A 27,716-nucleotide genomic window follows, 5' to 3' on the forward strand; every position below is an offset into this window, starting at 1 on the left:
CTGATGCAGAACATTTTGATACCAGTGTCAGTGTCTTCACCCAACACTATTGTTAGAAAAATGGTGTTTGTTGTACCTGCTGGTTCCCATGGGAATCACTCTTATACATCTATCCATTTTACAACTTGTACTTACATGCATAGACTTCACTTGCTTCTGTCTCTGTTTATTTTGTCATTACTAAGACACTGTGAAAACAGTGTTGTCTTTTTGCTGATGGTTACACGCTATACCATTTCCTGTTATTTTTTATGGTGAATTTTAGGAATATATATATATATATATATATATATATGAATCGTGCATGGGGTAGAGAGTATATGCTATCAAAGTAAATATAACCAAAGAAGAAAGAAAAAACAGAAAAACAATACAGCTCACCAATAGGAGTTAAGTCAAGGGTTAAAACTCACCAAAAGATCTACTTTATTTAAACCTAGAGTCAAGGCCAAGTGTAACAAATGTGCTGATGGTAAGATGTTAATGTGAAATGTTCTTTACTGACTGTGGCAGGTTAATAATGGACATCAATGCCCGTTAACTTGGGCACATGCCCTGTATGAAAAGTAAAATCTGACACCGGATTTTTAAAAAATTTGATTCTGAAAATTTTTATATTCTTCTAATGACAAAGAAATACAGCTCATACCCACAGGCAAGCATGAACAGGACAGTTTTGATCTGTGCAGTTTATTGTTTCAAATAAATAAGCCAAAAATGGTTTAAATTTGGTACAACATATTTATATTTTGGACTTTTTAATTATGTTAGCAACTAATACATTTTATTATCAGATTATAACTTTTATACATTATTATTATTGTGTAATAGAATGCAGCTCTTTTTTTCTTTTTTTCTTTTTTTTTTTTTTTTACAATTTTTATATATGTATATATATGTATGTATGTATGATATGCTTTGTTTTTTACATTCAAATAATTATAAAGCTTTTTTTTTATTTTGTTGCCATTATCATCTTATACTCTACTTTTTTTCCTTATAAGATGGGAACAGTCAACCATAATCCTTTGTTAAAATAAATATAAAATGTTTCTTCTGTCCTTTCTGCTCGCTGTCCTCACACAAACATCCTGCCTGTCACACTGAGCTGATCATCCTGTAATGGCTGCTACTGCTTATTGTTCACATCCTGCTTTGTCTTCAGCGCCATTTTGACTCCGCGGGAGGAGGAGCAGCTTTGCAATCACGCACACACTAATGGCAGACACACTCATGGTTAACTTCACATTCACATTTTAATAAAAGGACGCCAATCAGGGATTAACTTCCATGTTTACATACTACAGCAGCAGGTGAGCCTTGCTATTCTTCCACTCACTGTCAGTAAAAAAGGCTACATTGTTTTTTAGCACTGCTGTTGTTGCTACTTTGTAATAATAGCTGCTGCTGGTGGTGGTGGTGATGGTGGAGGAGGGCCACGCTGTGCTAACCCTTAGCTTGTACTCAGAGAGCTAGCCGTGCTGAGCTAACACCTGATGAAGGCAAGCAGCTCCGGAAAATGTGTTATTTTGCTCCCATTTATCAAGGTTATCTCCATGTAAACACACTAGCTATACATAGTTTCCTAGGCTATAGTCTTTAAGTTGGAAAAACTAAACAAGCATTTTAGGAATTTTAACAGGTCAATTATTTAATCCTTATCTAATAAAAAATAAATAAATTGAAACTGGAATTGAAATGAGAAATTTGAAAAGTGTATTGGATTCAATTGCTTTGGAGGTGGTTATAATGTATAAAGTATCCGTGCAAAAAACACAGCATGTATATAGGCTTTATATATAAAAATACAAATAATTAAAAATAGTTGTAATAAATAAACAAGTAAAAAATTGTGTTGTAAAAAATTAATTTTGTAGGTTGTTGGTCTAAAAACGTTCTAACCTATTTAGTGTTGTCAAATAAATTAATCCATACTATGTGTTAGGGTTACACACGTAAATGTGCTAATTTATAAATTCAGAGACTATAAAAAAAAACATGGGGCACAGTATAAATGTTTGTGTTTTTATTATTATTGTTATTCCACTATGAAAATATATGTACAATAAATAATTTGGATTTTCACTATTAAAGAATCTCAATAAATAAACTAGTGTTTAAACCTCCGGTCATCAGCAGGGCTTCCCTCTCTCTGCGTCGTGCCGTTCAAAGAGAGAATTCATTCATTCATTGTCCCATTTGGATTTTGTCAAAACGGTCCAGATATCTGCGCCTACAGACTCCGTGAACAGTTCCTGAGAAGCTTTTAAGAATCCATGAAGCTGCACCAGGATGAACTAGAGGAAACAAATCCACAAACTCATAAGGATTGATTTACATCCCCCCCCCCCCCAAAAAAAGAAGAAATAAATAAATAATAAAAAAAATAATAAAATTCCAAACCGAGAAAGTGAAGTACAAAAAATACATCCACATATTGTCATATTTTCAAAGGAGGGGAAAAAAAAATCCTTTCGATGTTTTAAAGTGAAAAATTAATTGGATTTCTTTGAAACTATGATGCCCTCCAAAAAAGCAAGAAGAATATGTAAAAAAAAAAAAAACATATTTTAATGGAGAAAGGTTTCAGGAATGTTGCCGAAAAGCTTTAATATTCTTTTATTTCTGTTAAATAAATAAGTGTTGTGTCCTCTGCTGGATTTCTCATTAACGCAGGCCCCTCTGCCCACTGCCCCACTCGCTTTTATTTGACCCTACTTTCAATTTGTGTCGAGGTCTCAGAAGTTGAGGTGCTGCAGGTCTATGGTGCACAGTGTGCTTGTGAACAGATCGAAGTCCTCTTCTGAGAAATCCACAGGGCTGTCCAGGGTGCTCTGCAGGCTGGGTGACAGGCAGGGGTCCCCGGCGAAGAAGGTGAGGTCGGGTAGGGTGGACGATGAAGATACGGCAGAAGGAGCAGATGAAGCTGTGGGTGTAATTGAGGAGTCCTGCTGCTCGGGAACTGCTGTTAATCCAGGCACAGATTCGCTCAGCTGCATCAGGCCCGGGTTGTCAGCAGAGTTGGTGACCGCCAACGCCGGCGGAGAGTGACGAGCCGTCGCAGAGTCAGAGCACCCCGATGCCGTAAACAGCGGTGGCTGCTCGGGGATACTCAAACGGTCTCCCTCCTCTGGTGTGGGCTGTGCATTGTCCCCGCTGTCATTAGCGTAGGCGGCCGAAGATGGATTGCCGCCTCCCGGCTCTCCCTCCGAGGCAGTCTCCCCTGTGCCAGATGCTTCCAGAGGCTGGCTTGAATACGGGGAGGAGGCGTCAGCGCCTTCGAGCGGCTCAAAGCCTCCCGTGTCGCTGGATTCATGGCTTCCTCCGCTCCCGTGCGTGTTTTGCCGCTTATGTTTCATCCGCCGGTTTTGGAACCAAACTTTCACCTGCCGTTCGGTTAGATCCAACAGGGCGGCAATCTCTACTCTCCTGGGCCGGCATAGGTACTTGTTGAAGTGGAACTCTTTCTCCAGCTCCAGCAGCTGCGTGTTGGTGTAGGCGGTGCGCAGCCGGCGGGAGCCTGCTCCTCCAGCGTCTAGGCCCGCCTGACTCGGGTCTGGACAGGAACAAAGACAATAAATGAAACCCCATATATATATTTATTTATTTTTCCTGCAAGAAATACGCTACTTCGTCGCCGAGCTCACCTTGGCTCCTCGCCTGTAATAAAAAAAGAACTAATACTAATATTTTAAAAAATATACCTTCCACTTATAGTAGCAACCGTCACTCAGAAGAGTGAAAGATAACTATGTCATCAATGAAAGTGTGCTTCTGTGTCTTGTAAATCAGCGAGGGCTATGAGATTCTGCATTCTGTGATCAGAGAGGAACACGAATAAATCACGGAGCTAGAAGGAAATGCGTGTGGAAATGTGGGAATTTTTTTTAGACGAATGTGGCGGTATTTGTCAGAAACACAACTGAAAGCTCGATTTGATTTTTTCGTACTTCAGAAAAGAAGGCAGAAAATTTGCCGAGAAATTCCCATTAAAATTGATACGAGGTAGATTTCTAAATGTGTGGGGATAAGAATGGAAAACTGGAATTTCTTTCTTTCATTATTTCATCGATTTGTTTGTTTGCTTACTTATTTATTTGCAAAATTATTTATTTATTTTGAAAAATGCATTGACTGTTAGAGAGTTCAGTGTGAGAGATAGAAATAACCTGAATCCCACAAAATCAGATAGTGTGCAGTGCGTTTCCTGTGGGGACGAAACCTACACCCCCCACCACCACCTCCACACCCAAACGTATTTTGTCCTTATCTCGCCATTATTTTTTCCCACCTCCATCCAACATGGCGACCTTCTCATTTGTGTTATGAATCTATAATAACATGACCATGCTGCTACTGCACATCGTCCAAGAAGGTTGAAAGCGATATATGCTATAGCAAATATGTAAGCGATGAACATGAAATTAAAAAAAAGAAGAGAAATAAAAAAACTCCCGTGTGTGTTTTTACGCAAGACAAATAATTATACATGGAATTAATACATTTTCGATTCTCGAAAGTTCTGAAATTATTTAGTGCCTATGTAAAAGATCTGCCCTCAGTATGGCTGGCGTGCACGTATTGATCCGCACTGACAAGGATTATCTGTAAGACGTTAATGGGTTGTTTAATGCATGATGAAAGAGTGTGCAAAGCACTGCAGCATAATGCAGTGGTCTAGATATGGCTTCCCTGTTGACACAGCGCTGCACAAAACACACACAAACACACACGGAGGGGGGAAAAGACAATGTCATTCAAGTATATCCACGCAGGGTGTAATAACTGTTGGAAATGTGATGCGAGTAAAAAAAGAACAGAACATGCTGCACACTCTCTTACTCACTACCACACACATGCATGCAGCTATACACGCTGTTACCCGGCATCCCACCATACCGACCTGTGGGTGACTCGATGCCCGCCGAAGCGTACCCAGAGGCAGTTGACGACGGGGAGGATGAGGCGGGGGGGATGATGGATCCGGTACCGCTGGAGTTGCTCCCTGGCTTGGGGCACTTCTTGTATGATTTCTTCTCCTTCATCCAGGGGAACTCGTGGGCAATCGGGCCGGTCGGGGTGACCGTGGCCGGGGCGGGGGCCTGGCCGGTCGTGTATGGCTGCTGGGCGGCTCCGTGATGCGTCTGGAGGCCATTAGTGGCGGAGGCTCTCCGGTTCTGCTGGCTTCTCGCAGCTGGTCTCGGCTGGCTGGCTGTGCAGGGGCTGAAGCTGGGGATGGTGTGCTCAAAGGGAGGCGGAATTACTGTCGACTCCTTGATTGATGAAGTTTGAAATGACTCCAGGACGGCGGGGAAGGACGTCAGGCACTCTGCTAGGGACGGCTGGCTGTTTATGAAACCGATCTCCCTCTCAAATTCAAAATTCATAGCTCTCTCAAACGGGCTTTTACCCCGAAACGGCGATACCCTCCGAACAGCCCCTTCCCCAAAAATAAAAACAGAAGAAACAACAACAAAAACACATACACGCACGCACCCTTGCACACGCACGCAACACACTATGGCTTCACAAAAAAATCAACTGAAAAAAAACGCACGAACATGTAGGTTCCCGACCGCAATGGCGTAAACACCGTGGCTATATAATAATTGTGTATATTGGTGATATTACTAGCGTGTGGGGACCTGGGTAGTCTAAACTGAAGAACTATGGGGCGAAATTGCAGCCAGTTCCTGGCCACGTGATCCGAATCAGCCAATCCTGGACCCAGGCCAGGCGGCTGTGATGGCTGTGGGAAGCAGCATTATTATTTTTTTTCCATCAAATGTCGTGTCAGGATACTACTTCGCAGGGTAGCTGCCATTGTTGTATTTTAACAGGGCGTGAAAAAAAGCCCCGATACGGTGGCCATTCGCCATGTGCGCAGTGTGGGCGACTGGCCGGCGCATCCAGGCCCGGTGATGCTGCACAAACAATAGAGCATCCTCTTCTTGAGCATGTTGTCCCCGTCTTCTGGGTGATGTGGTGACGGTTAGGTGTATGGAGCCGGCCAGCACCGTCTACAATATGTCTCCTGTTTACAACGCGCTGCTCATTAATCTTAGAAGGTGTGACAGAGGGTGGAAATGTCACGCTTAGAACATTCTGAGAGTTTTTTAGATGGCGCAGAAGCGCACGAAGAGTGGACGATGAAGATTTGTGCTCAGCGGTAGTGCAGAGGGAACAGTTTACAAGAGCATAGCTTAGATTTGAGGACAGACAGTGAGGGGAGCCTACTGATGTGTAAGTGTGCGATTTTTATATCTAATAGATATCACATTTACGTAGTGGTGTGTATGAGAGGGGAGGAAACTTTAAACAAGGTCTAAATATAATCTTACCCTAAAATAACCTTTTCAGAGAGGCTCCAAAATTCTTCTTGCAAGATACCACGGTTCCTCTCCCACCCTCTCTCCACGGTGTTAAAATGTTCGCCGTGTTTACGCAGAGGGAGAGGGAGAGTTCACAGCGAGGTCGCTTCACCCAGCTGGGGAAAAAGGAGAGAACGCTACTCTACTTCTTATGATAAAAAGAATACAGCAGCAGTATAAATGGTAACTGTAAGTGAGAGTGGCCTTTAGACTCAACAGGACGCACATGTAGATTTTGCGAGAGATCAAGAAGCGGTCATTTGTTTAGCTGGGAATATTTTGGGGAGGGCCCGAATAGCCCCGAGTGGAAGAAAACGAAGTGCGGTGATCAATCTTTCTCTCGCTGCAAAGAGTCTGACAGCAGCCTCTCTCTCTCTCCCTAAATAACAAGGAAAAATCCACCCTCACTCTTTCTCTTCCTCGATTCGACGTATTATGGATATGACTGAAATAAAAGACTGAAAAGTTCTTAGCTCCCCCCCCCCCGCCCCGTTTCTTTCCAAGTCGCTTTGCCTCACCCCCAGGCTCTAAGAAAGAGAAAAAGGCAGCAAAAAGGCAGAAATGTGTGTGGGAGGAAACGCCATTGAGCGCAGGCAGTGAGTAGGCCGAGGCTGTATGGGCACGGAAAACACAAGCCCACAAGGCAGACACAAGTTGCTGAGCGAGCAGCGTTCATTCTCTCTCTTTTTTAATTTAATTATTTTTTAATAATATATATGAATGCATATTTTTAAAATTTTGATAAAGAATTGGGATTTTATATGAAGATTTTGTGGCGAGCAGAAAACGTTTTTCCACATGCCAGTAAAGACCTGAAGAGCGTGGATTGGTCGACTGAAGATGGGAACGTGTAATTTCTATTTTATTTTATTTTATTTTATTTTATTTTATTTTATTTTATTTTATTTTATTTTATTTTATTTTATTTTATTTTATTTTATTTTAATAACGCTTTTGGCAATCGGTTATTTGATTATTATTATCAATTGATTATTACGAAAATACATTTTTAGTTAATCCACTGACAATATTAACATTTTATTTGTTTATCTCAAATACAGTTTTTCATTAATATTATTTGAGATTTTGATTGGCCTAAAGCCCAATTTCTGGTTAAACATGTAACGTGAGAAAAGACTCGGTAACTTCAAATTTTTCATAGTTCACTAATGACCAGGTTGTTGTACTTTTCCTTCTTTTAATACTACCAATACTACAGTAAACACACTTCTAATTCAATCATGACCGTACAAATACTATGTGCAGAATAGCATTTCTGTAGTCAAATAGTTCAATACTGGATGATAACACGATGACGGCTTTGTCACATCTTCTGTCTAACAAAACACATTAAAATCAAAAGATTCTAAGTGGAGAAATGTGCGTGTTTACGTAGCTGTGAGTGTGCTACACTAATAGCTGGACGATTTTCAGTAGTGCCTGCGCTGCTAAAGCGGATCCGAGCTCTCCGTCTGTTTTTATGAGGCAATAAATTAGATCCAATCTCTGCTTATAGGTGTTTTTATTGTCTGTTAGTCCAACGGAGATGTAAAGGGAAGTGCGGCCATTATTTATGGGAGTCTGATTTATGTCTCAAGTTTTATGAGGCTCTCAGCCCTCCAAGCACGCGGGTGCGAGAGGGAAAGAGAGAGAGAGAGAGAGAGAGAGAGAGAGAGAGAGAGAGAGAGAGAAGAGGGGTGGGGGTCGATCACGTGATAGAGCCGAGGCGCAGTCCTCGGGGCTTTTTTAGTCATAAACACACAGCTGACACATAGCTGAGCTGCATGCAAGATGAGAAATCTTCAAAGAGGAAAGCATTAGCCACAAATGCCTAAGAGAGGATTTGTTGAAAATATTGAAATTGCTCTATGGGTATACATAGCTTGCACAACTCCAGCAACCTCCTAGTCAGCTTCATTGTTCCTATAGCTGTTGTTTGGAGTTTTCACTCACTGGATTTCAGTATTTTTGCACACTAGCCAGTATTTTCTGTTGACTGATTAACATCCTGAGGTGTCAGAGCGCTTATCTGTCTTTTGATTTAAAGCTGGGGGCATTAAATTAGCATCAGAAGATTTCTTCGTCACCTTGGAAAAGTGGTAAGAACAACACTAAATAAATAAGAATATGCATACATACATAAAAGGAATGGAAAATTCTTAGTATTGGTACTGCGTCAAGCCAAATTGTTACTTAATTTGGATAAACACTGATACCTAAGGAGAGCTGCAGTGAAGCAAAATAAATCAAATTGTTTGGCCTGGCTACTGAATGCCTTCCTGCTATAAAGTGATCTTCATCATTGCAGTAATGACTGGATTCAGCACACCAAAACTGAATGTTTTCTTCACCACTAGTGACAATAATCACTGCTGAACACGTGTCAAAAGCCAAACTGCCAGAAGACAGCTAACTGATCATGACACCAAAATGCATCTGACTGAAGGGACTGGTGCTCATTCTTTTATTCAACTTTTTGAGCCCGCAGAAAAAAACAGCTGCCAGAAGAAAACAAAAACTCAAAACACATTAGTACAGTATCTGGTGCTTATTTTTCAGGTTTTGTAGGAAAAGGTTTTGTACTTTAATATTAATCCCAACCTTAAGACCACCTGATATTAGCAAAAAGGATGGCTGCTGCTGCTATCCCAGCAATTAATACCAGACAGCAACTAAATAGCAGAGTAATAGGTGGTGATTTATACATTTCCTATTCTTACAGTGGTATCAGATAATAAAGCCCTTCTTCTCTCTAGTTTGTACAGCAAAGCGAAGCAGCGAGAAGGTTTTCTGAAAGCTAAAGGTCTTTTCTTTTTTGGACAATTCTGTAAGTTTTCTGACTGTGATGCTTTATCCTCAGACACCGACCCAGTATTCACTACTGGCACCAGAGTCAGGTCATCTCTGAATCAGAGACAAGCTGTTTGAACTAAGTCACGGCCACACCTAATCTGTGGTTTATGAGCAGCATTTGTTTCTATATTATATCTACATTATATATATTCTATACTATACTAACTATCTAACAAATTTGACAGTCAAATTTTCAATCTGATTTAACCTTTTGACACTATTATGCACTCTAGAGGCTTTTGAAACAAGTACCAAGTCCTATTATGAGTTTCTGAGTTCAAGTTTTTACTTTCATCTTTAAAAGTATTTTTATGCATATTTATTTCACTTAAAAAATTGGTACTTTTTAGTACGGAATCTTACAGAATGCAGTGAAAGACTGATGGGATGGTGAATGTTTAACTTCTAATTCTTACTGATTGAGATTATAACTAATGCAACAAAAGTGCTGTTTAGACTGTGTGAAGATTTAGCTATTAAAAGGTCAGGACTGTTGCTCCAATCTTAGTAAAAACTGTTTGTTGTATGGAATGATACAAACACTCATATCACTGTCTCTTAACACATACAACACAAAGTGCCTTTAACCAACTAAAAAGTCTAGGCTAATCATAAATATATTTCTGAGTTCATCTTTTATAAAAGCACCTAAAACAACGATTGTATGAAGTGAATTAGAAAGCAAATTTACTTGGAATTTTACTTTTATTTGACACCTTTCCTAAATACTGCACATCTAGAAAAAAGCCAGTAAAATCCATTCCTCTTTTGTGTTGACATTTTTGAGGCACTGTGTTTGCGTTATCTAAGTAAAATAACAAGCATGTCTTTCACACATGTCAATATCTATAAGATTTGTGTTTTAACTGCTTATTTGTGTGGTGGCTTTAAAGGTTTTAGTAGGTTGAAGAATTTTCAATCATACTGAATATGTTGTGATAATCAACATTCTACATATTTATATAATCATAGCAATTGTAACTTTATCTTAGCAACAAATCTCCTATTTGTAAATTTGATATTTCATATTAACCCAAGGAAATCCAGCATTCGTTTGACCATAATAATCTAAATAAGAGGAGCAGGATTCTCTGCTGATACCTTCACTGTGATAGTAGTATTCTGCTTGTTTTAACATTATCTGATGCTGACTTTTCAGTCTTTTTTTTTTTTTTTTACCAAAACAGCATGAATCAAGCTTTACACTCCTGTGATTCTTAAAACACTGAGGCTAGCTCTGAATAACATAACATTTTATTAAAGAATTGTTCAACATTCAACTCTCTCAACAGTGAAAGAAAAAGGATCTACAAAGGACAAAAGAAGAACTTGTTTTTTCTCCAAAAAGACTTGTTCTTTTTTCCATCTAATAGTTAGTCTATATTTTCCCACTATGCATGGGTGGTTCAACAATCCCCACACTTGCCTTTTCCCCTGTACAAGCCAGGACATTTATGTACAAGGGTCAGTATAGGAACATAAAAACTACTAATTTTCTTCTAAAATACAAGAACTAAAAAATGTAACTTTAGTACAATGGACAAGAAGAAACAATGTTTTTTTTCTTTCATAACAGGTAAATACTAAAAAAGTACAGTATTTTTTCTCGATATAAATACATGAAGGATAAATAATAGTCATACAAAACAGAAAGTCTTTTTTTAAACTGGCTATAACAAATAAATATTTTATATGAATGTTCACTTGAACACACATTGGCAAAAGACGCTTTGATTGGAGGGCCTTTCGTCTTCAAAATAAGATTTCATTATTATTATTATTTATTATTTTTTTTTTACCTTTAACCATCAAAATGTAAACTCTAAGTGCAACAATGATGCCCAGATGTGGCAAGCTTTTGTGTAAATCATGCACTTTTAAAAACAAAACCAGGGATTCACTTCCTAAACATCAGCAAGTTTAGAGAGAGTCGAGCGCACACTGCTTGTGTTTGTTCCACACTGCATAGGCTCTGTGTGCACTGTATGCACTCACTGATGGTTCAAGCAAATAAACCCAGTAGTTTTAAAAATGTGTTTTACACAGCAGCTCTGACTTCTGGGACATGCATTTCTTGTTCAAATATATACCCTGTATCCATGTTAAAAGTCAAGATATGTGAGAACAAAACAACACAGGAGAAAGTGTGGACTTTTATGCATCGGTGTCCTCTATTGTAAGTTAACTCTTCCAAAGTGATAAAGAGAGAGAAAGAGAGAGCGAGAAAGAGAGAGACAGCAATGATATACCTCAACATAAATAAATAATATTCTCTGCTCTTTCGCATTTACCCTGTGTCAATAATGTGCTAAAATAAGGAATTTTAAATGTTTCTTCCATGTCCTCTCTTGTGTTTGTTTGAAGGTGTCAACAGCTGGCGTACCCTGGCTATGGAGGTGTGTTGATGAAACATTGCTAGCTTAGCACTGCTGTGTGTGCATGAAGGTGTGATTAGCTAAAGTAGCTTAGCACAGATGTGTGTCGATGAGTACTTTAGCAATTGAGCTCATAGCTTCTTAAACCCTGTTCGAGCGATAGGTAGGCTGTCCGTGTGATGGATGTGTGTGTATGTGGTTGGGAAAGGGGGTGGAGGTGGTGGTGGTGGTGGTGGTGGTGGGGGGGGGTAGTCTGGGGAACTGTGGGAGGTTTTGCCTCCTTCTGAACCCATGTGCTGCTGCCATAGACAAGAGACAGTGGGTTAGTAAAGACTGGGTCTGAGATGGTTATACAGCAGGAGCCAGAAAGGGACAGTGACCGTCGAGTGGTTTTTGCAGGAGAAGATGTGTTCTGCCAGCTCCAGCTATATATTTCTGCTCTCCATTTCACTCTGTCTCCTTCTTTTCTCTCTCTCGCAAGCTGGTATAGAGACAGAGTCCTCCACATAGCTCAACCTGGCTGACAACAACATGTGTTGTCTGGAGGGGAAGAGAACTCAGCACCATAAATCTAACCACCTTGTTAACTGGGCATTAAAATTTCAACCATTTCATTTAGAAGGGGGAGAGCTGCGTTCATATATGTGTCCTATTAAGTATCAAAGTACAATTTTAGACTAAATGCTACCTCCAAAAGAGTCCTTTTAATACACAGTAGCTAAACTACTCCAGAATTTGCTGTGCTCACGTGCCCAACATACACACACAATGACTCCTCACCCCACTTTCTACTTGAAAGGCTAAAAATAGAAACATAACTAAGTTCTCAGTTTTTTACAGTATCAGGAGACCTGTATAGTCTGGGAAAGCATTATATTAAATTATAAAATAAATTAGTTTTAATAATGTTGTACTTATTGCTAAGTGTCTTAAATTCAAAATTTTTAGGGGTTTTTTATGCTGTTTTGAACAAATCTTCCTGATTTTTTCTGTGCGAACATGGTGGTTTTCATTTCAGTCTCAATCTGACAAATGACTATACAACGGTGCTCAACGTGGATCCTGTCATACTAAACAGCTGCCAATGTATCTCTGCCATAAGACAAGCTCCTTGATATGCATTGTCTGCAGCAGCAAAGAGCAGCATGGGGACTGAATGTACACCTGACCTCTCCCTACAATACACCTCATTTCCCTGGGGCTGTGGAATACTGTGTAGATGGGTTCGTTTTTAAAATGACTATACCACTAAAGTAAAAGTTAAATGTTTAATCCAAATTCAAATATGATTCAATATGGTTTAAAATTTGTGTTACTTAAAGTTTGTGTTACATAAAGTTAGAGCAATAGACATTATACTAGTTAGTTTAATAAGTTTGAAAAATCTATTTTAAAAAAGAGTTTGCATTATAATACACTGCTGTTGTTTCCAGCATTGGATATGCAGATATGCCTTTCATCAAGTTATTTGACAATATGAAAGGTTTGGGTTCATCTGTGATACTCGATACTGCTGTCTTTTTAAAATTAAATTACCTGCCGTTTCAAGGTAGCACTGAAAGGTCTCGTCTTAATCAGATTTAGTGGAGCTCTTTATGAAGGCAGTGAAAACAGGGCGGTGGCAGAACACTACCCAACACTGGCTGTTCCCCTTTGTGACTTCAGAGCTCAGGACAAACCACTGGACGGCCCCTGTGAGTCTTCTTTTGCCTCTCATGCTATCCTGCTGCAGCACTAGTCTCCCTATGTGTAAGTCTGTTTGTGAGCCATGATTTGTTCGATGTGGTCTTCACTTTTTTGTATGTTGTCATTTTGTTCCAAACCTGCTACAGGTGAGTGAGCTTGGGTGCTTCCTGGATTCTGCCCTGAGTCGAGGTGTGGTGTGCCGACAGTTCGGTGTATGTCGGGTGTGTAGGTGGGTCACAGGGACCCGGGGGACCCCCTCCACCCACATGGTGCTGGTTGGCAGCTGACATGGGCCCTGCGCCATTGTAGTCCATGGTTTGGTGGTGGGGTGGGGTGGGGCCGAGGTGGTTAAGCCCATACATGGAAGGCCCTGAGCCAGGCATGGGTTCCACATAATTAGCACCCCCCACATAGACTGGACTGGCCTGTATATTGGTGGGTGTCCCATAGCCAGCACTATTAGCCTGCACTAGGCTGTGGTGGGGATGGGGATCACCATAGTCTTGTTCTGGGGTGCCATACTTCTGCTGGGGGGGGCAGCCCTTCATGGGGACATTTGAATAGGCAGTGGACATGGAGTAAGACACTCCCTGGTGGGGCTTGCCAAAGGATGGTGGAGATGGCGCGTCATAGCCTGTGCCGCCTCCTCCACCTCCCCCTCCCATTGGGTGCATTGAATTGAGAAAGCTGGCAGAAGACTGCAAGGGCAGAGGAGGAGAGCCTGTTGGTGAGGGCCCTCCAGAGCTGGAACTCAGGCCCTTGTTCTTCTGGTCCTTCTTGTACTTCATGCGTCGGTTCTGGAACCAAATCTTGATCTGGCGTTCTGACAGGTTGAGCAGGTTGGCCATTTCCACGCGTCGTGGCCGGCACAGGTACCGGTTGAAATGGAACTCCTTCTCCAGCTCAACAAGCTGGGCACTGGTATATGCTGTTCGAGCCCTCTTAGATGATGCTGACGAGCCACCAGTTGGACTCTTCTCCCCGCTGCTGCCACTCTCAGCTCCTCCTGATGCTGACAAGAGAACAAAAAGTGAATGTGAGAAAACATGAGGGCATAGCCACCCACAGAAAAATACCTGGTTGACAGTGGAAGAAAGGCAAGAAACCAAGGATATTTAAAAAAGAATGTTGGCATCTTAAGAAGGTAAAAGCTGAGAGATCGAGAAAGGTAGAGAGAATATAACATAATCAGGCTGCATGCTGAAGGAAATTAAAAGCATTCAGGTTCTTAATAAAGCAGAGGGGGGGTCTAGCAGGCCGACTGAATCCCTTGATATTAGTTGTCAACACTTCATAACAGTGGCAGTTATTAAGCTGTGGAGGCCCCAGTGCTGGCCGAGAGAAGCTAAATTGCATCTTGGCTGGAAAGACAAACCCCCCACAGCAACACCAGCTGCAGCACAAGGACTCATGAGCAGGAACTGAGGTTGACCTGCACTCACTTCAATTTGCTTGCCAGGAAAAGTCAAACTTCTCATCTCATTTATGTCATTATAACAGTGAATTCTAATAGAAACAGAAAGTTGTTTAGAGAAAAGGGATTGAACACATGCATATTTGATAAAGACCTGTTTCCTATCATTTTCTCTCCCAGGAAGTACATTTGTGGATCCAGTGAAGTTCTGAGACAACTAGTGATGAAAGTGAAATAGCTTGAGTCTAAAGTTATTTTCTTTAGCTCAGAATTTTCCATATGGCAATGAACTCCTGTGCTTTTAAAACTGTAGTACCTGATAGTTAAACTAAAACAGTAACACGGGATAATCCGATAGCTTCAACCTCTTTTTTTTCCTATCTTGAGTTTTTGATTATGTTATACAGTTGCTCAAAACAACATAACCTCTCTCATCCTTGTGTGCACGTGTGGCACAGCAGCCTCTGATATAAATGTTTGTATGTGCGTGCTAGCGGTGCATTCTCATTAGTAACAGCTGATACAGTACAGTTTAAGGAAACCTAGATCCAGTCATTCATTATGTTTTCTTTGTTATCGTATTTCTATAAACAGAGATGGAAAGATGAGAGCAGTAACTAGTCTGGAGCAGTGACACTCTCTAAATGATTGTTTGAAATTTTCATTGATAAACAGTCTAATCTCTTTTCAGTTTTTTGTCTGGTCAGCTGAAATGTTTTTGAATATGATTATCACACTCATATTCATTTTTTCTGAATGATAACCACCAAATGAAATAACATATCTGTCTGCCTCAATGACTGTGTTATTTTCCCGTTATCAGACATGCTGATGGTATTCAAATTTATCATCCAGATGCTAATATCTTCCATTTCAAATGTCTGTTCATCATTCTCTCACCCTCTCCTTGAAAATCTATTTATCTGTTATCATACATGACATTTAAATTCTTCCTGTTAATATCTTTCTACTTAAAGTGGCTTTTCAATGAGCAACAAAAATGAGGAGAAGGAAGAAAGGCGAGCAATCGGAAAGCAAATCATTTTCATGGAGTGATGAAGGGAGAAAGAAGTGCAGGATAGGGAGGAGGAGGTGGAAGAATGAAGAGAGGTATAAGCTACTGGTTGCAGGTTTGTGGCAGCATGTTGATAGACTATATTTTTACCTTAGTGATGTCTTTAGAGAAGTTTTTAGTCTTACTTGATAAGAAAGTCATCTCAAGATAGCCTGCCAACAAGGTTTATGTAACTCGCTTAACTATTATTCTTTTCCTAAGATTTGACACTAATTCCCAGTAAAACCAGGTATTTGTCATCTCTGAATGTCTGCAAAATTTTCCAGTTCAGTCAAATATGAATAAATATACCTTTTGTTATTCTTGTAATTCTATCTATCAATTTCGAAACTGTCAAATATTTAATCTAGTTATTAGAAAATACTTTCTCTGTATTTATGTACAAATTTTGTAGAGTTAGATAATAAAAATAATTCATTTGGTCTAAAAAATGTCTTGGCTGCCAAGGTGATACATTCTCTCTGTTGAAAGAGTGTAAAGATGTATTGCAGGAATTAAATATATTTCATATAATTACATATAGTTTCAAAGTCTCAAAACATAATGTTTACAATTTATGCCGATGTACCTGAACAAACAGATTGCTTTTTCATGACTGCTTCACATTTTGTCATTGAAATTTGACTAGCCTAACAACTCGATCCCTGACAGGTTCCAGAAGATCAATGCAAATTCCAACTGTTGTTCATCAAGAAGTAGTTCCAGGATATGACTGTAAAACTGCACAATGTTGTTTTTACCTGTCTGCTATTCAAAACAAAGCAAAATACAACCTTTTTCTTTCCTGACTTTTAAAGGTATAGTTGCTCTTAACAGAACCACGCCAGCTGTTTCTTCCTGCTTCAAGTCTTTATTTTAACTACGGGCTAAGTCTAATTCATCACTGGTGTTGACCGTAACCCTATAGCATGCAAACATTTCATTTTTGACACATCACAGAACATGGATTTTCTGCTGCTAATAGAAGTAAATGGGTTTTCCTCCCTTTTCATGTATTTTACTGAACACTTCTTTTAGTTTTCAATATTGGCCAGACAGTTTTACATTAGACCTTTAGCGTCTTTTACTAATGGAAACAAACTAAAGCTGGAGCTTACGTAACCATTCTGTTAGTGAACTGGTCACTGAAAATACTCAGAGATCAATGGCTTTAGTAAACTCCACTTACCAGCTACACTATTAACTACCAAAATTAATTAGAACTACAATAAACTCAGTCACCAGATACAGAGAGAGAACAGAACAGGCGGCTACTAGTCCCTGTCTCAGCTAGTGCCTGTGGGAACCTGGCTTGACATAAAAGCCTAAGAAACCTTGTAAATTCTCTGGGGATCTGATGCTGGAAAGAGGATGTTGATAAGAGAGGTGAGGAAAGAGGGATGTGGGATAATAGGAACAAAGATGCTAATGAGGAAGGAAAATGAAAGAGGAAAGGAAGGACTGGGGGAGCCAGGGAAAGCAATAATGAGAGATACAAAGAGGTAGGCTGTGCTGTAACTGTGGGGGAAATCAAAGCAAAGACAGAAAGACCGACAGAGACAGGTGTATTGGAACACACCATTGCCAGAGTTGTTGCTGGGTGAACAGTTTTTCTGCTTAGTCGTCTGACGACACTCTTTCATCCAGGGAAAAATCTGCTTGGCCAGGGTTGGGTTGGGCGGCAGTGAAGAGGATGAAGACGATGTGGAAGATGATGTAGAGGAGGAAGAAGTAGATGACTTATTGGTGCCTGATTTAGAGAGTGAGGAGGACCCAGTACTGCCACCTGGCTGCTGAGCCCCAGTATTACCGTTGCTGGGGTTGGGGGGAAGTGGAGGGGACACTTGGGAGCCAGGGTGGTGCTCAGGTGGCAGACTGGGCCGCATGCAGCTGCCATTCAACTCCTTGGTCTTGGCTAGCTGCTGCTGCTGGTGGCCACCATTACTGCCCAGTGACTGTAAAGAGCAGGCAGAGCGCTGGTATGAATCCACATCCAGATGGGTAGCCGACTGGAAGATCGGCTGGTGGTGAGACGCTGGGACCGGGGCATCATAGCCCCCGAAGCCATTGGCGGCTGCTCCTGCTCCCACTGCTGCCCCCTGCACTGGGTAGGATGAGTAGCCACCAAAAAGTGTTGAGGAGTTGTCGTAGTATGTTGTTTTCTGCATCTCTGTGAGAAGTGGCGGCGTCTTCTTGTGCTCCGGTCCTTATTGAGAGCCACTGCCGGAAGACCATTTGGTACCGGGGGTCACGTGACGGTGTCTCTCCAACGGTCCCCTGCAACCTGACCTAAAAGGTTAGGAAGAGACAGAAAGAAAGAAATGAGAAAGATAAATCCATCTTCCTTGAATGAAAGGCACCATGACGTGAATAGAAACCACTGCTTTTCTTTCCACAGCCCCCATCCCCCTCCCTTTGGAGGCCAGTGCACAGCCTGCAGACGCTCTTCTGATCTCATTGCACAGCCTTTCTTGTACAAATGCACACACACACACACACACACACACACACACACACACACACACACACACACACACACACACACACACACACTGCTGGGTGGGTCAGTTATTTAATGTTGCAAATTTCTGTTTAAATTGTAATTAACTGCAGTTTTTATTACTGCTATAGTTTGTTATTATCAATAACAGCCATTAATCTGTAGTTGTAGATTAATGGCTTTTATTTTTTTTTATGATTTTAACCAATTATTTTCTGTTTTTATGCAACGAAAATTACGCAATTTACTTAGATTTGTTTTTAAACAGAATAAATTAAAATCCATCATCATAAAATTTTAAGATATGTTGGTTCTTCTTCCATACATTCCAGAGATATTCGTTATTTTTGAAGTTTTCCTAATAAAGAATTACCATCAAAAGTGTGCTGTTATTCGGGCTGAAAACGACATTTTATGTGTAATGGCGGCAGTGGACACGGCCCATATCTATTTTCCTTTGTGACTGATGTAGGTAGTCTATTTCTGTCAACCTCTACTTTCCGCCTGTGATTTACTGTGTTCTCTCTGCTGTTACCTCACTTGTCTTCACTCACAGGAATCCAAGCGGAAAGGATTTTTGTTTCACCAGGGTTTTTTCCCCCATAAAAAAGAATCAATCTATCTATCTATCTATCTATCTTAAACGGAGAAAAAAGTAACAAATATTACTGATGACGAAAAGTATTTAAAAGGTGAAGTATAGGTTAGAACTCGGATCTCAGTATACAAGTAATGTTTTATGTATTTACTGATTTATTGATTGATTTATCGTGAGGTAAACAGTAAATGGAAACATATTATAAAATGTAATTGCGCTCAACAATATACGATTTATATTGTTTTTTGCAAAAAAAAAAAAAAAAAAGACAAGACAAGACAAGAAAGAAAGGAGGCTCCCGGCAGAAATTTCACTAGTCAACAACCCATGAGGGTTAAGCTGTCAGAATGCTCAATCACGGCGCCTTTAGTTAAAAAGAGAGAAAGAGAGAAAAAAGGAAAGGAAAAACAGCAGGGTTAGCCTCCACACACTGTATCTTGCGCTCACCGCTGGTGGCCTGTGGCCGTAAAAGGCCGGCTTGACAGACACGAGAGAACACCTGGCATTCGTTGCTTCTGTGGAGATAAACTGTCTGACGCAGAAAAGAGGAGATGAAGCAGCTCTTCCATTACACACAAGCTGAGCAGCGCTAGCACTAGCTACATCTAAAACTAGGCCTACTGGGGCTTTCCAAGTTAACCCTACCAGTATTTTAGCCTGGCTCCCGGCTCCATATTGCAACAACGGCTCACTATTATTAGCCATCTCTTTTATTTCGCTCTAATGTCGAAGATATTTTTGTATTAGTCCTGCTATAGTGGATCTCGTTTAGGAGAAATGTATAGAAAAAAATAAGGTTAAAAAAAACAAAACAAAAAGAAAAGAATTTGCTAAAGCACGTGCGAAGGTAAGACGATACATTAGAATGACAGATACCAGGCCCGAGCTTCATGAAAGCTGCACCGAAAATAGGATTGTGTGTATCGAAGTCTACTTCATATAGCCTACTGATGGTTCTGCACACGGTATATATAAAGAACAGGCCTGAATGATATATCGCCAACATAACTTAAGATACTAGAAGAAGGAATTGGAGATAGTAATGCTATCAGCGTGATAACAACAAAAACCATCAAATTTGTTTTAGTGATATCTGTCGCAGTTCAGTCACCAATAACTTTATAGATTGGTAAAATTGTGCTAAAATAATATAATTCACTTTTCAACTATTTTAAAATGTGTTCCCATTTTTTTTCTCAAAATCAAATAGTCCAGCCTTTCTCCGGCTCTCAGCACGTCACACATGTCACCCATTTATCTTTCTAGTAGACAACCTGGAATCCTAATTATTTACTCTAAGGAATAGTCCCAACGACAGAGGGAGAAAGATGGAGGCGGGTGGGGGGGAGTGGGGGGGCATGGCAGTGAGTGTAGGAGGAATATGTTATTAAATCATATCGCTGTTTCGCCATTAAACGGGACACGTAATGTCTCTGCCCCTGGCTTGTAGTGCTACAGCTTAATACAATCACCAACTTTGCTAGACGCCTGCCTGAATAATCCACTTACACTGACAGAGAAACAGCCACCCAAACAAAAACAACACAGAGAGGGAGATAGAGAGGGGGAGAGGGAAGAGAAGTGGTGTGGGGGGGTAGAGAGGAGGCGGGTCGGCCTTGGTGTCCAGTGTCTGTGTTTTATCCTGGGATATAAAATTACAAATGGCGTCTGCCATGAAGAGCTATGTAGACAGTGAGACAGAGAGAATGCATTAACTTGGACAATCCACGTATTCTTTATCCCATTAACAGAGAGAGAGAGAGAGAGAGAGAGAGAGAGAGAGAGAGAGAGAGAGAGAGAGAGAGAGGCCAATTATACAGACTCTAAACGACAAACAATAAAGAATTGGCCATATCTGAGCTATTGTTGCTATGTTCACGGTCTCATTTTAGACTGAAATCGCTAAAGGCGCTAAATATTCATGTGTGATTAAAATTACACCATCAAAATATTTTAGGAATAATTACAATGCATCCCATATACCCAAATGATAATAAAACAGGAGCCTGTGGAGGGACAAAAATTGAACGAGAAAAGTGCATCACCCATTACAGAAAAACAGCCGGCCATCGCTCCTAAATATAATTTAAGTGAGGAAGAGGCGTGGAAAGCGTAGTGGAAGAGATGAGGACGGAAAAAGCTGAACAGAAAAGGACAGAGATGGACGGTCGAAAGAAAAAGGGGGGTTGCTTGTGGCGGGTAGCTACGGCAGTTTAAAGCATTGTGAACTCTTCTTGAACCGGGATTGAAGTCATACAGGCCATAAATCACTGAGCCAGCCACTCCGCGTCCACAAACTGCACAGCGAGCAAACACACTATGTATTTCTGGCTTGTTGTTTGAGCTCGCGCATGACCGGCTGGCCTGCTTGCCCGCCGATGATGTTCCTTACCTGCCTTAGCACCGGTGATCCCAGTCCAGTCCGGCACGGACCCAACAGCACCGCATCATAGATTAGTCCTCGCACGCGTTCAGTTGGTAATCAACAATAACAGATAATTAAATAACAAATCCGCTCGTTTGGTCGTCCGTTTTGCTCTCCTCTTCTTCTTCCTCCTCCTCCTCCTCCTCCTCTCCTCTCTCCTCTCCGCAAACCCCGCTACTCCTCCGGTGCTGTCTCGAGACTAGCACGGCTGCTCGCGACCACCACCTCAACAACACCTCCTGAAGCCCCAGCAGCGGCAGACCGGGCTGCGCGAACAGGACACCTTGTGGCATGAACGACTGGCGGATGAGAGAGTCGGAGGGATCCAAGACTATCGGCGGGGGCTCAGTGTGCGGGAAGAATTAACAGACGGGCTCGGTGCAGGCTACAGGCAGGCTAGTTAGGGCATGAGCTGAACGAGCTTACCGGGGAGCATGCCTGCTACCCCCCGCCTCCCCCCATCCCCCCACCCCACCCACCCTCCACCCCAGCGCCAGCGCTGCCTGCACCGCTTCTGGCTGATAACAATGGCCTCAAATTTCTTTCTCTTTTAGCCACTGTCCTTCACACGGCCGGCCAGTCATTCACACAGCCACAGAGGAGTATGTCCGCCACAAAATGTCACTTCATCTTATTTTAGGTAGTTTTCTATTCTTGTTTTTTTATTTCCTTACGGCTCTTCTTCTCTAAGTGTCCCCGAGGCTCATTTTCCCCTGGTATTATTCCCGTCTGCTCCGGATCTGTGCTCCTTGCTTCGGTCTTAGGTAGGCTATAGGTGTGTGCCTTGCACACGGCTAGCAGCAGCACCAGTTTACAGCCTACAGTCTTCTTTGTGGTTGTGGTAGTAGCCTGGATATTCTCGTTATGATGGTGAAAATATGCCCCAGTATCAGAGACTCTCACAGGCCCTGTAACGAACGGAGTAACCAGATTGACGGCTGGACGAGATGATTCCCTCATCAAAAAGTCAACGTCACTCAAGAATTATGCTAATTGAGCTGGATCTAGCCATGCAAGCAGGCTAGACACATGTAGATTGTTTTTTCCACGTGTCACCATAACTTTAACTCTAATAAAGTCTTTGACTTTTTTGTGCTTTTCACTTCCTGTTATATTGGTTATATATAACCTAAAAGTTTATATTTTAACAAATTGAACTTTTTTGAGGGTATTGAGGCAATACTCTCAATAAACCTATATTTTAGAGGTTTGTATAGAAGTATTTTTTAGATGTTTTAAAAATCCCACTTAAAGGCTGTCTATATGCTACTATAGGCCACGTGGGCATTCTCTAACCAGGCCCAGGTTAACTAGTAAATGTCCAAACAGTGTCACTAACGATGTGTATCATTATTAATCATAAATTATATTTTATGGTCTATAAAGTTAACCTGGTATTACATTTAGCTTTAATTATTTATTTTTGAAATTGTAGAGAGCATCTGTGTACTTTAAAGTCTATAGGAGGCAACAAGCAAAAAAAAAAAAAAATCACGTGGTGAGGTCAACATATAAAACAAGACAGTCGCTCACAGTAAAAGGTTTATTAAAATTGCTGACCTCATCTGAAAATACTGATTGGGACATATCATCGACAAATGCAAAGTTTGTGGGGAAAATGCTTAAGCTCCTGGGCTAAGCTCCTGTAGTTTTCTCTTTCGGCAGGATGACTTTGCTATGTGTTTTTGTTTACATCAATCCGACTCTTTTAAAGTATGGATAAAATATTAGCATTCATTTAAATGTAAATTTCCTTCATCATAAATAGTTTTCAAGATTTTTTCAGAATTTCTTTTCAATATTTCTGCTGCTGCCTCGCCGCATAAACGTCACTTAAGACGTATGTAACGGAGGACAGAGTGAGAGGGACAAGACTAACATAGAAGGTGCACATTACGCTAACATTATAGCAAAAAAAGATTGTATGTGATCAATTTGGTTTTAAAGCTTCACTAACAGGGTTTTAAAGAAAGCATTTAAAGAGTCTTGCGTTTTGACTTGAAAGCACCGAGGTGGAAGATGAAGCAGCAGTGCAACAACACTTAAGGAAAGAAAACTGAAGTGGGCTTAAAAATAATAACCAAGAGAGGGGTGAAAGAGAGAGACCTAAATGGAAATGAAAATATGAGGGGTGTCCTATGATGTTGTCATTACGCCCCCTCACCCCCCACCCCCAACACACACACACACACACACACACACACACACACACACACACACACACACACACACACACACACACACATTCTCTTCTCTAACTCTCCCCCGCTCCCTCTATTTTTATTATTCAGGACGCTACTCCTGTCGTTTATGGCTACGTAAGATTTATGAGTTCTCTAGCACCCAGCAGTGTGTGTGTGTGTGTGTAAACAGCCCGACTTTAAAACAGATAGCATTCGCTGTGGGCAGCAGAAATGAGAGGATGAGCTCGGTGTAGGTGGAAGGTGGGAGCCTGAAATGTGTCCATCTGCAACTTTTCCTTTAAACCAGCCTTTGTGTGGACTGAAGGATCTGCTAACCAACCTCATTACACATTAACCAAAAAGCTAATCAGCTACTTTTTTGTCTTTCTTTTTTTTTTCCATGTGTGGGAGAGACGTGCATGTGGAGAAATAAGCAGAACGGATTACACCTATGCACTGACTTGCAAAAGCACGCCAGTGCTTGTGGAGGACGGCTGTTTTTCTCGGATGGAAGACGCGCATCGACTCTGCATGTTTCGGATTGAGTCACGGATATTGGGTTTCACAACTAAAACGCGGTGCCTTCCTGCGCCATGGAAATCTTCTTTCCTTTTTCCACTTTCTTTCTCCTTTGGGACTATAGATATGTAGGCCACTGAGGATGACACAGGAATTCCCTTTGATTCTGTTTTTCAAACGATTTGAGAAATGCCAATGTTAAAATATCGTGCACAAGTGCAGAATGATTTTTACAGGACTCCAACTGTGAACTATTTAATTCAGCCGCTGTCACTTTAATTGCTGTGTTATGTAAATATAGCTGTATTAATAGGCTATGAACAGTGGTAGCATTAATGCCATTACCGCAGTTACAACATGCAGTTTTAATAACTGTCTATCAAATGATGAACTGACCCTCCATGCTTCTGCCTATAACCCGCGGCCATCATACACTTCCTTTCACACCTCAGGATTATATTACATAAGCACGTGTCATTACACGATATTACATCACTCACACACGTACACGCGCGCACACCCGTAGAATTTCAACATTACAATCACTTTCAACTTCATAAATATTTTCCATATATATGTAACTGCATTTATGCTTAAACGATATAAATTAAATTATAGAGAGAATACTTCTACTACGAATAGACAAATCAGTTCCTGTAGAAATAGTATACATTCTACACATCAATATAATATGCACAGGATATTGTTTTTTTCAACATATGCAGCGTCCTAATTGTCTAAAAATAAAGGAAAAACTACCCGTCATGCACCTTCCACGTTGCAAAATCGTCACTGTCTTCTCATCTTATAATTCTATTAGCGTGTACACAGCACCCATGCACAAACTTCAGACTTCGTTCTAATGCAGGCTGCATCATGACAAATAATGTCAAAAAAAGTCCGAACTTACCGGAATATTTCCTATTTTCCCCTGAAGTTTTAATGGAGGAAAACGGCTTCCAGAAATCTCCTAAGAACTGACGTATATTGCGGGAAAAGGGGCATGCGGAGGGGATGGGAAAAGGGTAGGAAAGAGAAAGAAGACATATGCAATCAAACACATCTCGGTAAAATCAGATACAGAGGCGGGTCACCTCTTGTACTCGAATCGAATGGTTGGGTCAGCAGCAACCGCTTGACTTCAAACCCTAAATAATTCACACACAAAAAAAGAAAAAAAAAAAAAGAAACAAACAAACAAAAACAAAAACAAAAAACAAAACAAAAAACCAACAACAACAAAGAACGAGGCAATGCTGTGCCTAACACCTTTCTAAAAGTGACCTTTGTGCTAGAGGGTGTGAGATGTTATTGAGTCTGGTTACCACAATTACACATTTGTCTTCTTTCCCTCAAAATAATAAAATAAATAAATACAACAAACAAACAAAAACACGCATGATTTCATATTCAATAATAATCTTGCTTATCCCGTCAGCGTACCAAAATGAGTTATGTAGGGAATAGAGTTATGGAATATATAGAATGCATTAGAAATTGTTCATTTGTAGCAATGGCCTAGAATATATAAACATAGACTTTGTTTAGGTTAGAAGGATTTGTGCAATAAATAAATACATAAATAGCTAAACTGTATGCGTAAATCATAATTACCCATCAGAAATAATGCTCCAGTTAGCACACACGCGGATTAACACAATTATATATATATATATATATATATATATATATATATATATATATATATATATATATATATATATATATATATATGAAATCTAAAAACTGCAATCGAAATCGAAAGGCATGCCCCGATTGCATCAAAATTCTGATTCTTGCTATTAAAAATGATCATTAGAATTTAATGCAGGGTCTCGTTTAAAAACTTCAAAAGTTAAATAAACTTCATAAATAATGAACACATCCGAAAAAAACCCACACAAAAAAACAACTTTCCAAAGTCATAAATTCTGTTAAGCACCAAACGGGGACTTAAGAGAAGCAAAAAATAGGGGGGAGAAAAAAAACAGAAAGAGACAGAGAGAAAGAGGAGCGAACCAAAATGAGAACAGGCCCCATAAGGCAAACAGCTGTTTGATCCACGCGGCCCATAAATAACTCAAGCATCACTGAGTGAGAAAACACTCATCCTGGACAGTCCTGTGGACAGTCTTACTGCCGGGCTGAGGACCCACAGCAAGAGATCACATCTAGCTCTGTCCACAGATAAACACATATCCATCTGCTGCTGCGCGGGGCCGTAAACACTGCGTAAAGCGGAACCGTATAATTATATAAGTGGATCACAGGATGAAAAGTGTATTCCATGTTGTTGGCTATTATTATTAAAGTGCTGCAATAAAATCTCAGAGCCGTTCTCCTTCTGCTTCTGCTCCTGACAACTTCACCCAAACACATAAATCAAACGCAAAGGATCCCCCGACCTCCCCGCACAAGTCTACATCACTACTACTACTACCACCAGGCTACTACCGCTCCTGCTGCTATAAAGTTATTTATCGTTTCCATCCAAGAACTCACGCACCGCTCTGGCTACTGTGCATACCCATTGCAGCTCCTTCAGTCTGGGTCTCCTCAGTGTGCCCCCCTTCCCCCTCAGCCCCGCCGGTTACGGTCTGATTTTTGCAGCCGCAGAGCAGGCAGGAGTGGACTAGTCTAAAGTTGCCCAGAAAGTGATGCAAGGGCCGACTAGCTTAGCCAGCTAGCCTGTACGCCGAGACAAAGACAGGAGGCCGCCTCCAGAGCCCCTAGAGCCCCCAGAACAGCTGATGAGCGTTTTTTTTTTTCTTAGAGGAAGAGGAGGCTGGGGGAGAGAAGGGGAGTTCTGGCTGCAACCAGGACTCAAAATACCACAATATGGATGGAAGCTTTTCTCTGTAAAAGTTTAAAAGGAGCGACAAAGAAGCAGCAGAAAAAGGTGTGCAACAAAGGCTGTTGGCCCATAATTTATCAGAATGTGAAGTGGATGTGAACAGCAGGTTTTAGACTCTAGGGAGATGGAGACATAGAGAGGGAAAGGAAAGGAGGAGCGCGAAATGAAACAAGTGTGTGATTTTCTCTTTCTCTTTTTAATAAATACAGCAATACTGCAGCATATAGTTGGCTGTAAACATTCAAGGATTAGGATAACGAAGGCATTTGTTTTTCTGAGACTCCATTGCATCCTACAGCTAACAGGTCTACTACTTTTTACGAAGATGTTTTTTTTTTTTTAAGGCTGAGAGGGTTTATGGGACCTGATGCTGCTCACTGCTAGGCTTCAAAGTTTCGCGGTGTGCAAAAAGTTTCGTGCTTTTCGGCTTTCTCTTCTTATCTCTGCCGGGTCTGGCGGTGAAATCACCAGACCAGTCTTGCCCCCCCCCCCCCCCCCACCCCACTCCCCCAAACTTACACACACACACACACACACACACACACACACACACACACACACACACACACAGAGTTTTTTTTTTCAGAAAACATATGCACACACTGAGTCTTTAGAGATACACGTTTAGTGAGATTAGTTGGACATAAAAAATCTTTTTCTTTTTCTGCTGCAATTTCCTTAGTGCTTGTTTTCCTCTGACCTCGGACATGATTCAAACACAACTGAAACACATCACACCTTGCTATATTTTTTCAATCCTGTGCCTAACAGGAAAAGCTGAAAGCTCTCGCTGAAGCACTCATACAGTGACATATTGGATAACAGCTTTCTAAAAGTGACCTTTGACCCTGGAGCAGCAATGGATAAGCTCTGCAATGATCAAC

At 40.9% G+C, this 27,716-nt stretch overlaps 2 protein-coding genes across 12 annotated transcripts in view; both read right to left on the reverse strand.

Moving 5' to 3' along the window:
- Positions 1 to 2,334: 2,334 nt before the first annotated feature.
- hoxb2a (homeobox B2a) lies at positions 2,335 to 6,830 on the reverse strand. The gene is made up of 2 exons (XM_085270252.1): positions 4,904 to 6,830; positions 2,335 to 3,556 (listed from the first exon to the last, which is right to left on the reverse strand). The coding sequence occupies exons 1-2, from the start codon at positions 5,385 to 5,387 to the stop codon at positions 2,739 to 2,741; spliced, it is 1,302 nt and encodes a 433-aa protein (XP_085126378.1). The 5' UTR covers positions 5,388 to 6,830; the 3' UTR covers positions 2,335 to 2,738.
- A 49-nt stretch (positions 6,831 to 6,879) lies between these two features.
- Positions 6,880 to 27,716, reverse strand: part of hoxb3a (homeobox B3a) — an 82,501-nt gene continuing 61,664 nt past the window's right edge. For 7 of the 11 annotated variants that reach the window (XM_085270259.1, XM_085270257.1, XM_085270256.1 and 4 more), the window contains 3 exons: positions 24,889 to 24,955; positions 17,333 to 18,042; positions 6,880 to 14,297 (listed from right to left, as the gene is read on the reverse strand). In XM_085270259.1, coding sequence (XP_085126385.1) covers positions 13,426 to 14,297; positions 17,333 to 17,921 — 1,461 coding nt within the window. In that variant the 5' untranslated portion in view covers positions 17,922 to 18,042; positions 24,889 to 24,955 and the 3' untranslated portion in view covers positions 6,880 to 13,425. Of the gene's footprint in view, positions 14,298 to 17,332; positions 18,043 to 21,243; positions 21,683 to 24,888; positions 24,956 to 26,484; positions 27,280 to 27,716 lie in introns of those variants that run through there. The other 4 variants (XM_085270266.1, XM_085270265.1, XM_085270261.1 and 1 more) reach the window with 3 other exon arrangements.

This window comes from Mchenga conophoros, linkage group LG4 (genome assembly GCF_057382185.1).
Source record: "Mchenga conophoros isolate Kocher_MC1m ecotype Shallow Benthic linkage group LG4, M_conophoros_male_GT1.1, whole genome shotgun sequence".
Lineage (NCBI taxonomy): Eukaryota > Metazoa > Chordata > Actinopteri > Cichliformes > Cichlidae > Mchenga > Mchenga conophoros.